Source organism: Cnephaeus nilssonii, assembly GCF_951640355.1.
Source record: "Cnephaeus nilssonii genome assembly, chromosome: 11".
Lineage (NCBI taxonomy): Eukaryota > Metazoa > Chordata > Mammalia > Chiroptera > Vespertilionidae > Cnephaeus > Cnephaeus nilssonii.
In genome coordinates, this window is record NC_137082.1 from 64,462,294 (window position 1) to 64,474,713 (window position 12,420).

The 12,420-nt window shown below is 40.9% G+C and overlaps 1 protein-coding gene across 1 annotated transcript in view; it reads left to right on the top strand.

Moving 5' to 3' along the window:
* RNMT (RNA guanine-7 methyltransferase) overlaps window positions 1-4,834 on the top strand; it is a 29,812-nt gene extending 24,978 nt beyond the window's left edge. The window contains exon 11 of the mRNA XM_079784449.1: window positions 260-4,834. Within this exon, the coding sequence (XP_079640575.1) occupies window positions 260-297 (38 nt within the window). The 3' untranslated portion in view covers window positions 298-4,834. The remainder of the gene's footprint in view (window positions 1-259) is intronic.
* Window positions 4,835-12,420: the final 7,586 nt, after the last annotated feature.

A 12,420-nucleotide genomic window follows, 5' to 3' on the forward strand; every position in this document is an offset into this window, starting at 1 on the left:
AAATTTTCTTAAACTGTGTTTAGAGATTTTGAAGCCTTTGAATTGGTCTTCTCAGGGGCTGTGATGTCACTGGGTAGACTGACATTTGTTTTCAAATAAACATCATATATAACCCCTTATCTGCTTTTTAAATGACTAATTAAAAGCTGCTTGAAGGCCTAACAATTTTTACCAAATTATAAATATGATTGAGATTGTTTTGTTTTCCCTGAGGATTTGATGAAGCAAACTGTAACTTTACTTATTTTTTTTTTTTTAGGTATTTACTTGGTTTTTGCATTTGAGAAGCAGCAGTGAGCACCAGAACAACTGTATTTCATCTTACACAGATTTGAATGATCCACCTTAGATAAATTTGTCAACTTTCTGTTTATTTTAATTATTCTAAATGTACAGGATGGTGCTGGAAACTCCAGTGTATACATTCAATATTTGCTGTCTGTGACAGATGAACTTTTGTGTGTGTATATAAGAATAAGTTGGGACCTTTGTCTTTAAAATCTATTTTTAATGTTCTAAGAATTCCATTTGCCTCTACTCTCTTAGCTCATAAAAATTGCAATATGACTTGTTAAAATTACAATATGAACTCTCCACAGTGCTCTGATTTGTTCGGTCTGTTTACAGTATTAAATTTATTGCAGTTGTAGAATTGATGAGGGAGTATAATAGTTTGCAAGTGTGTTCTCTCATTTCTATAGTTTTACATAGTGTTTTTCAAGATGAAATGGATTGCATATCTATACAATTAAATGTAAGAAATGTTCAATAGGTATCGCTGAAGTTATAAACTAAATTTTAAATGGTCATAATAGTTATTAACCTAGAATTTTAGCCAGTTACTACATTTCCTTACAAATAGTAACTATTTTATTTGCTAATATGATACATTTCTGGAACTGGATAGAACATTTTGGATGCCAGCACAAAACTGCTTTAGATCTTGAGGGTTTTCTCTGAAGAAATTCCTGCCAATTAATGTTTCTAGGTATCAAGAATATAATTAGATTTACCTTTCTTCATTGAACCAAAATGCCATCGATGTTTTCTCTCAAGATATAATGAAAACATGCCCATGTAAACCAATTGCATATTATCCTCAGATTTAAATATGGAACTGCAATTGTAGGATGTGACTAAAAAAAAGCTGACCAACTTCAGATTCATTCTCCCATGTTGATCTAGGTTATAGCGCTTTATGCTATAAATCCGTTACTCCTTTCGGCCCAGAAAGAAGCAGCAGTATCTACTCCTCACTTACAATGTTGTATTTTGCATAGTAGGATCCAGCATCTCATCACCATTCAGAGTTTGCATTTGCTATTTCAAAACCATTACAATCATGAGCTCTGGCTTCTTGCTTGACTACTCTTCCAAAATTGACAGCTAGGTGAACTGTTGTCCTAAATAGTGTCACATCACAATTGATAAAACTTGCCAATTTTTAGATGTAGTAAAAACTTGAAAAGAACAAAGCAGAGCAATTACTGCATATCCCTTTCATAAATAATTTCTTTAAAGCATGTTTAAAAGACATTATTTCTCTAATAATCCTGAGTACTTGTTTAAAAAGTGTAGTTTTCAATTTGTTTATATATGCTATTGTTTATGGTATTGGAGTAGCAAATCTTTTAGCAAGAAACATGAATTACCTAATTTCTGTTTCTTCTGCAATCTGTCAATCGCCAAACTGTTACCAGTTTACGAAAAGTCAGTCTTTTTGCCTTGGTGGTGATTGCCATGAGTCATTGGGGAAATAATAGTACTTCTGATTATGTTGGCTGCTGTTAGCTAGCTAAGGTTTTTGTAATGGTGCTGAAGAGAGGGAGATGGTGAGCTCCTAATACTACATATCCACGTTTACTTTAGTTTTGGAGGAAGTACCAGAGCGTATTATGAAAGTTCAATAGAACTGAAAAGCTTTATTATTTCCTATCGTCGTTCATTTAATGGTCGTAGTTAAGTCTAAGCAAATAATAAACCGTTTTTAGCCTCCTTCTGCTCTTTCCACTCCATGGATAATTTGGAGAAAAGAAGAATTGCCTAAAGGATGGAGTAATTGTTAGGAATAGCAAGCAGAGAGAAAAGGAAGGTCCAGGGCTGTGGGTAGGAAGGAACAGAAGAGATCCGGAATGGATGGAGCAGGGCTCTGGGGTCTGAGTGAGCTGCTGAGTGTGCAGGAGAGGCGCAGTCACACCTGAGGATGTGGAGTTGCCCTTTCCTTTGAGCTTTGTTGGCCTCATTACCTTCTCTGCACTTCCCTCCACTCCCCGATGTCTCCTTGCTGCAATTAAGTGTCTGGGTGGTGTCCTGTATTAGGAAAAGGTGGCTCCTGCCCACAATCACCAAGGCAAAAGCTGGTAGGACCCCCACCCCAAATACACCTGCAGCCTAAATATTTGGTGATTTTCCATTAAAAACTGGTAACCATTAGGAAATTGAAGGATATGTCTTTTCATTGTCAGATCAGTGATGTAAGTGGTTCATGGGAATGACTGAAGGGCACTCTCAGACCTGCCATTCAGTTTGTCCTCTGAAGATGAAAGTAGAGATGAGGGTCAATCAGCCATTTGTGGAAAGAACACAACCTGAGATGGGAAGGACTGCTCTAGGAACATGGCTGGAGTAGGGTATAACCAAGAATGCGCAAATTGAATTAGTTGGGCCTAGAACAGAATATGCTTAAGGACAGGCACTCCTAGCCCTATATAGTGTTCAGGGAGAGAGATGGCAATCCCAGCTGCATTCCAAGGGGCGGTGTCTAACCTACAGACAGCACGAAGCCTGGGGTAGTAACTGCTCCTTCTGTGTATACCAAGCGTCTGGTTCTAGTGTGACTCCCAAAGAAACGTCCCTGCAGAGAGAGAAGGCATTGATTTGGAGACTGACCTCTGTTAAGGAATCCTTGTAATTAGCAGAACAGTTTCCTGGCTTATCCCCTCCCTAAACTTGGAAATTGAGGAAATGGGATTGTGGTCTACATTTGTGTTAATAGCATTGATAGGGCATCAGAAAAGAGATGATAGGGCATCAGAAAAGAGGTTTACACTGGGAGACAGGCTTTGAGGCGAGGTGCAATGTTGATCATCATTGGAGAGGCAGAAAAAGCGTCAGCTATCAGATGTTCAGATCTCCAATCCCATTAGCTCTTTTGGGAATTTATTCTTCAGCTTCATAAGCGTATTGCCATTATGTTATTTTGATACATCTTCATGTATTCTTCTAATGAAGATTGGGCTTTCATAGGTGTGAGAAAATGCCAGTGTGAATATTCTCGTGGATATTCAGTACAACGTTATTTTCCACTATTGATAAAATGACTTTGTTATCTACCTCAGGCTTTGACGTATCATGAACTAGTCACTGCTACCTTCTCTGGGTTTTTAAAAAAACCCAGATCCAGGGACCAGGGCTGTATAAATAAAGTATGAAAATGCTCGTGGCGTTTACTGGCCCTTTGGTCAGTAGGAAGCATGGGTGTACGATGTCCTCACCTCCCTAATTGCTATTATATAAAATACAACACACCTCATAAGAATTGTCTTCATTTTCCACCCTCGGACAGCAACATTCCTGATTCTTTGATGATAACAGACGCAGTGGGTGCTATTTATTTAATGATAGACGTATTTACAGATATATAATGCGGCTGGAGACAGCCACCTCCTCCATCTTGTGTCCTCAGTTCCTCCTCTGCTCCCATTTATTTAGCCTGCTCCTCACTGCAATTACAAGCAAGTGTGGGACACCCAGGTTTGCCTGGGGAGACTTATGGTCAGTCCCGAAGCCCTCTGCTCCTTGAGCTCCCGGGCCCTGCTTCCTTGGGGATAGCAAACCTTGGATAAAATCAGCTAACATTAGAACCTATCTTATGTCAGTTACTTTTCTAACTTGTATGGAACTCATTTAATCCTTATAACGACTGTATGAGGTAAGGATAGGGCTAAGTTTATTTTGATGAGGAAACAGGCACAGAGGGGATACAAACTCACCCAAAGCAGAGCCAAGATTTGAACATCCCACAAAACCCAATCAGGCCTGCATTTCCATTGCATGTTCTATTCCTCCAGGGGTGTTAAAAAGGCTCAAATGACTCCTTGCCCATCCATCCTGCAACTCGAAGAGTTAACTATTGGGACACTCCATCCCTTTTGTTCAAAACATAGATACTTATTTAAGTGTTCCCTGAGAGGAACATGTACTACCGAGTAAGGCTTTGGGGCAGAGAGCGGGGACATTTAGGCACTAGGGGACGAGGGGAGAAAGTGAAGGATCAACAGGCAGGAAGGCAGACTTCATTTCACGTTTGGTAGGCCTACTCCTTCAGCAGTCGGACCCACTGCAGATCTAGTTTAGTCCGCCTGCTAGTCAGTGAGGGGGTGCTTCTCTTCCCACCCTTACCAGTGGGAACTGGCAGGAGTTGGGAGTGTAGCCAAGGGGCGAGGCCAAGAGAAGGAATCATTTCTTCATTCAGCTGGTTGTGCAGGCCGAGGCAGATCATTTTGTTCTAACTTCTTATTGAAGTGTAACTGATTTTTCACAAATGAAACATGAATACTATCTGCAGCCAGATCAACAAACAATATTACCCGTACCTTGGAAGCCCCTCCTGCTCCTCTCCAGTTACTACCTCCCCAAGGGAACCACTATCTTCATTTCTAAGAGCATAGATTAGTTTTGTCTGGTGTGGGAAATTACACAAATTGAATCAAACTATGTATTTTGTATTTGGCTTATTAACATTGTGAGATTTTTATTGCATGTATTTGTTCATGGTTCATTCTCATGGCTGTATAGTACTCCACTGCATGAATAAACCACATTACTTATCTGATGGATGTTTGGTTCATTCCCAGTTTGCGAACAATTATTAGTGGTATTGCTTCAAATATTCTTGTACATGAATTCTGGTACACATATCTGCCCGGGGGTGAAATTGCAGGGTCACAGGACATACAATATTTTCAGCTTTGCTGGATGCTTCCAGCCAGTTTTCCCAAGTTCCAATTGTCCTGTATTTCCGTCTACACTTAATGGTGTCTTTCCCATTTTTTCCTAGCAGGCATGTAGCAGCATTTCAGTGTGGCTTTAGTTTCATTACACTGATTATTAACAAGATTGAGTACTTTTCATATATGCTTATTGGTCTTTAAGTGTCCTCTTGTGAAATACCTGTTCAATTTCTTCCCCATTTTTCTATCAGGGTGGACTGTCTTTATTAACATGTTGGTTTTGAAAAATATATTTATTCTGGATACAAGTTCTTTGTTGAATATTGTGTTGTGACAATGTATTTGATGAAAAGAAGCGCTTAATTTTAATATAGTACAATTTACCAGTGATCTTATGAAAACTACCAAATCCATACATACCTGAGGTTGTCCTTTCTGCTTGTGAGATTTAGGGAAAGAAAACTGCTTTAAGAACTTTAACAGTGATTTTTCACCACAGATTGCTGCAGTGTCTTTGATTGTCCTGGCTAACCTGGAATGCTGAAAGATGTTTTCTGTAACATTTACCATTGTGCTATTAATGCTACTAATGGTCTCCATTTGCAATTGTCTCATGCTTCTACCTTCCTTACATTTGGTCTTTCCTTGAAGTTGACAGTGATCACCACACTTAGAATGAATAAATCATTAGCAGCAGACAAAACCCTCCTTCCTGGGTTTATTAATTAGGAATTCCTTCAAATTTTCAAGCACTGGGTATAACCCAGAGTTCTTCACGCCCTGTGGGTGCCCAGTAAGTGATGTAAATATATCAATTTATTTCTCACCAGAATATATACACAGAATTGTGAAGTGCTATGCATGCTCATGTGGCAGCCTTTTTAATCTTGCCAAATTTGTTAATCCTTACCCAATTTTCAATTTTTCCAGTTTCCTTTAGTATCTGGCTACAACTCTCCAAACGACTAGTTCCAGATTTCCTCCCTCCTGACTGGCTCTGGCTGAGAACTAAAACCCCCTACCCAGACTCTGTGTTACTTCATAGCTAGTGCCTTCCCCAGCGTCTGGGGAGCCCTGTGAGCTGAAGGAAAAATACCATTCTGTGGCAACAGGAAGTGGGGATGAGTGGCAAATTCTGAGACCCTGAAGGTACAATTGGACAATGGCCAGACCGTAGATGATAATAGAACTCTGACCCACAACCTCTGCAGTCATTGACTACCAACTTCTCTATTTTTGCCCCATCTTCACCTCTGGACCAACCAGAGCAAGCCAAAGATGCTCCCCCATCCACTCACAGAGAGCTGCTTCCAGGTAACTCACCTTCAGTTTCCCAGTGCACCACCTTTCAAACACTGCACACGTGGATCATTCCTTTCTCACTGAAATGTCCCCACTCCCCTGCCTGCCTTTGAGTGTCTGCCAGATGCCTGTGATGGCGACTGACTCCTTGCTCTAGTAAGCTCCGAGTAAATAGCCTCTGCCTATTCTCATTTGGGTGGCTTTCATCGGTTTCCACAACTCCCAGAAACTCGTATGAACTTTACTTAGAGGGAGTTACTGACTTCCCGCATACTTGAGATGGCACTTGAACTGTATTGTGCAAACATTTAAAAAAAAAGGTGGACTTGTGGTTTCAGCTCCAACATTTAAAGAACTTGAGCCCTTCTGCTTTTCTAAGTACCCGTGTGATGATAGTGAGTCCACCGGGTAACCTAGGATAATCTTTCCCATCTCCATATCCTTAATCTCTCACATCTGCCAAGTCCCTTTTGCCACATACAGTCACATACTCACAGGTTCTGGGGATGAGGATGTGGACATCTTTGGGGGGTGATGACTAGTTATTCTGTCTGCCAGGCATGTGACCCAGTGCTGGTAAATAACACACAGGGAAGTCTATTTAGAGGTCTCTGGGAAAGGTTTTACTCCCCAATAAGAAGTTTTACGAGAAGAAACTCCTCTTTTCCCTGTCTTTGGACACAGTTTTGGGGGAAAGGTGATATTGTAGCCATCTTAACAACCATGAGGGGACAAGCCTAAGGACAAAAAAGACAAAAAAGTTTGGATACGTAAAGACATTGTTGAGCTGCTTGGTTAGCCTAGATTGGAACCATCTACCTCCAGACATCTTGCCTTATAGGTATACTTAGGGATGGGGGCTAGATCAACATTTTATAAATATAAGAATAGACACTATTAAATGGCCTCATATACTGTATAATAAGTATTTACAGGGAGGCAAGACATAGCCCTCTCTAAATAAAGAAAAGGGCCATGGAGGAAGGGCCATAGGTAGCCAACAGGGTCTGGGGGAGGAGTGACTCCTGCAATACCATGACATCTGGCAAGGGACTGAGCACGGGAAACCATCTCCTCTTGCACATGGAATATGCCAGAGGGCCCGGTTTGGATCCATCCTGTCTTGAGGAGGATTTGGTGACCCGCCAAGCTTGTTGCTATTTCTTTTCCATTGCCCAAAGGTAATGGGCATCCGGGTATTGGGGATCACAGGCTCCAGGTCTGTGAGAGCCTCTGTTTTCAGGAAAGCCAGTAGGTAGCCAGTCACTTGTTTTAATGGTGTACAGCATGAGGTCAAAAGGAGCAGTTTCTTGCATTAAAGGCCCTTGGGCAACATATGGCCATAGTAAGTGGACCCGAGGCTCCAGGAGGCCTGAGAGGAGGCTGCCAAAGCCTCAAGAGTGGAGCCATTTTGAGGACACCGACAGGAGTGCCTATTGTTTTCAATTTGGAAGTAAAATTTGTAAATAAAGAAGATGTTGCCACCAGAACCCAAAAAGACTAATAGATGTTGGATGTGTCCATGAGTGCGTCAAGCAGATCTCCTTGGAGGAGGAAGTCCTCAATGTAATGTTCTACCTGTGTTCCTGGGGACAGTGGACGCAGTGAAGGTCTGCCCTGCAAAGATTGTGCGCGAGGGCAAAGCTGTTAAGGTGCCCCCTGGGGAGCGTGGAAAAGGAATATTGGGTCCTTTCAGGCGGGAAGGCAAACTGCAGCTGAGAGGCTGAGGAAACAATCACTGAATGCAACATCTTAGCCAAATCTATAAGAGAAAATATTCGCAGGCTGTTGATTGGATAGAATCAGTAATTGTAATAATATTGACTATGGGGTATGGGGCATTAAGGGAAGGGAACCATAGCATTATGTTTGCAGTCATCCACCAAGAAGCACCATTTATTTTTTTTCCAGGTTTGAGAAGAGGCAAACTCGGGCTGCCAAATGGACAAGCAGTCAGGAAAATCACCCCTTTATTAATGAGGTTTTATATACTGTACTAAGTTTTAATCCTTGAAGGCCCTGTTTTCTCAAACAACTACTTTATGTTGGGTCATATTAACTATTTTAATTGGGCATCCATGGGATCCCATCTTATGAAGTCAACTTGTAGGTACCAAAGACTGACTTTAATTTCAACTTGTTATTCGTTAGATTAGAGCACCTATGCCCGCTATGGGATATTTTAGGGCAATCAGTACTATGAATATGGGAAATTTAGGCAAGGCTATAAGTGAGCTATACCTATTTGTCTCTATATTTAGCCTCTTTCCTAAGATTACAGGGAATACAATGTTTAAATTTAGCCCTAGCCAGTTTGGCTCAGTGGATAGAGCGTCAGCCTGCGGCCTGAAGGATCCCCGGTTTGATTCCAGTCAAAGGCACATACCTCGGTTGCATGCTCAATCCCTGGCCCTGGTTGGGGTTCATGTAGGAGGCAACCAATTGATGTGTCTCTCTCATACCAATGTTTCTCTCTCTGTGTCTCTTCCCCTCCCTTCCATTCTCTCTAAAAATCTACAGAAAAATATCCTTGGGTGAGGATTAACAAAATAATAATAATATTAATTTATTTACTAGTGGAATTTGCAGGTATAACTATAATTTGAGCCCGGTATGTATTAAATCCATAAAATTTAATCAACTGTTGCATTTTAGCAAATGCTGAATTTAGAATCTAAGTTGTAGAGGCACAAAAGCGAGTCAGCACTCTTTTAATCTATTTTTTCCTTTTTTTAAAAAAAACCTTTATTGTTGAAAGTATTACATATGTCTCCTTTTTTCCCCATTGACCCTTTCCAGCATCGCCCCCCCCCCCCCACTCCCCTCACCCCAGGCATTCCCCACTCTATTCTCTATGTCCTTGGGTTATGCATATATGCATACAAGTTCTTCGGTTAATCTCCTCCCATCCACCCACCCCCGCCTTCCCTCTGAGATTGGACAGTCTGTTCCATGCTTCTATATCTCTGGATCTATTTCGTTCATCAGTTTATTTTGTACATTAGGTTCCACATATGAGTGAGATCATGTGATACTTATCTTTCTCTGACTGGCTTATTTCACGTAGCAAAATACTCTCCAAGTCTAAAAGGGTAAGATGTCCTTCTTTTTTACTGCTGCATAGTATTCCATGGTATAAATGTACCACAGCTTTTGTATCCACTCATCTTACTGATGGGTACTTGGGCTGTTTTCAGATCTTAGCTATTGTAAATTGCTCTGCTATGAACATAGGGGTGCATACATTCTTTCTGATTGGTGTTTCTGGTTTCTTAGGATATATTCCTAGAAGCAGGATCACTGGGTCAAATGGCAGTTCCATATTTAATTTTTTGAGGAAACTCCACACTGTTTTCCTCTGTGGCTGCTCCCACCAGCAGTGTACTAAGGTTCTCTTCTCTCCACATCCTCACTAACATGTGTCCTTTGTTGATTTGTTGATGGTAGCCATTCTGACAGGTGTGAGGTGATTGATTACTCATTGTCGTTTTATTTTGCATCTCTCTGATGATCAGTGACTTTGAGCATTTTTCATATGTCTCTTGGCCATCAGTATGTCCATTTTGGAGAAGTGTCTAATCAGGTCCTTTCCCCATTTTTTAATTGGATTGTCTGTCTTCCTTTTGTTAACTTATATGAGTTCCTTATATATTTTGGATATTAACCCTTTATCAGATATATCATTGCCAAAATGTTCTCCCATGCAATGGGCTCCCTTTTCATTTTGCTGATGGTTTGTTTTGCTGTGCAGAAGCTTTTTATTTTGATGTAGTCCCATTTGTTTATTTTCTTCTTAGTTTCCCTTACCCTAGGACCGTGGTCGGCAAACTGCAGCTCACGAGCCACATGTGGCTCTTTGGCCCCTTGAGTGTGACTCTTCCACAAAATACCACAGCCTGGGTGAGTCTATTTTGAAGAAGTGGCGTTAGAAGAAGTTTAAGTTTAAAAAATTTGGCTCTCAAAAGAAATTTCAATCATTGTACTGTTGATATTTGGCTCTGTTGACTAATGAGTTTGCCGACCACTGCCCTAGGAGATGTATCCACAAACATATTGCTATGAGAGATGTCTGAGATTTTGCTGCCTATTAGAATCTCGTTTTACAATGAAAAAAATGATGGTTAAGTGACTTTCCATGGTTACATGACTTGCCAAAGGCCACATGGTTTGTAAGTGAAAGGATCAGGATTCATGTCAAGTTGCCCAAGCCAAGTCTTTCTTTTCTGTAATAAACAGGTAGAAATCTGCCTTGGGAGATTTCTAATAGGATTTTTACGGTTTCACAACTCACATTTAAGTCCTTTATCCATTTTCAATTTATTTTTTGGTATGGTGTAAGTTGGTGGTCTAGTTTCATTTTTTGCATGTATCTGTCCAGTTTTCCCAACACCTTAAATTGAAGAGACTCTCTTGACTCTATTGTATGCTCTTTCCTCCTTTGTCAAATATTAACTGAGTGTAATGGCTTGGGTTGATTTCTGGGGTCTCTGTTCTGTTCCACTGGTCTATATGCCTGTTCTTGGGCCAGTACCAGGCTGTTTTGATTACAGTGGCTTTGTAGTATAAGTTGATATCTGCTATTGTGATCCCTCCAACTTTGTTCTTCTTTCTCAAGATTGCTGAGGCTATTTGGGGTCTTTTTTTGGTTCCATATAAATATTTGAAGTATTTGTTCTTGATCTGTGAAATATGCCATTAGTATTTTTGTATTGCTTTATGTATTTTAAATAGTTTGAGCTTTGTTCCCAGACTTGATGAAGTTACTTGGAAAGAATTAGATCTTTCAGGACTTGCTTTTAAAATTCTTTACCTGGCCCTGGCCGGTTTTTCTCCATGATTAGAGTAATGGTCCATGGACTGAAGTGTCATGGGTTCTATCCCTGCCCGGGTTGGGGTGCATGAGGGAGGCAACCAATTGGTGTGTCTCTCTCATGTTAATATATTTTCTCTCTCTCTCTCTTCCTCTCCTCCCTCCCTTCCACTCTCTCAAAAAACGAATGGAAGCATGTCCTCAGGTCAGGATTAAATATATATATATATATATATATATATATATATATATATATATATATGTATATATATATTCTTTAGCTGGCATTGAGTTGTTTCCTCTTACACATGCATATCTCAGCTGCATTTTGAGGGGAGTCTGCAGATGTCTAGTTATCTCTCTGTGCAGCAGTCTCTTATCTGGTATTTTGCCTTGAGAACTGTTTGCTTTGACTCCGATCTCTGCCTGATTCCTGGCAGCTGACTAGCCTGACTAACTGCCTGACTCCTCAGACTCCTGACTCTGCTCCTCAACTTATAGAGACTGCCTGTGCTCCCCTGCCCTGTACCACAGTCCGGAAACTCTCTAGGTCGTCAGTTAGCGAGGGGCAATTATAAGACTTACCTCTTTTGTTTACCATCTCCCCAGAATCACTGCTCTCCATTGTCTGATGTCCAGTGCCTTGAAAACCACTGTTTCATATGTTTTGTCCAGATTCTAGTTGTTTTGAACAAGAGGAAAATCCAGTTTCTATGCTCCATTTGGGCTGGAAGATAAAGCCATATATGAGTAAGTTGGTTTTTAAAAAAATACATTTTTATTGATTTCAGAGAGGAAGGGAGGGGGAGAGAGAGAGAGAAACATCAATGAGAGAGAATCATTGATCGCTGCCTTGAATCCGCAACCCAGGCAGGTGCCCTCACTGGGAATCGAACTATGACCTCCTGGTTCATAGGTCCATGCTCAACCACTGAGCCACGTCAGCTGGACTGTGAGTAGTTCTTGAATGTGCTTAGTAACCAACAATGGCTGAAGCACAGAGCTTGCAAGTGCTTTACCTATTCAAAAAATTAGGCAGGTTTAAGGTTACCCCTAGCCTAGGGCAAAGTTATTCTCATTTATTATCATCATAAAGTGTGGGGGACTGGGCGAGACTGCCCTCCAGGAGTAGTACCTAACTGCAATGACATTCTTCTGTGTACCTGTAGAAAGACGTCCCTCTGGAGCACAGCACCCATTGGGCTTGTATGAGTAGAAACATGGCATGGCGGTTTACTGGTAATCACCTCTCTGGGGCGGATTCCCAACTTCAGGTTCCTACTTCTCTCAAGGCAAATTTCTACCTCTTTATTAGAGAAAAGAAAGATTTGGCTTGGGCAACTTGGTATGAATCCT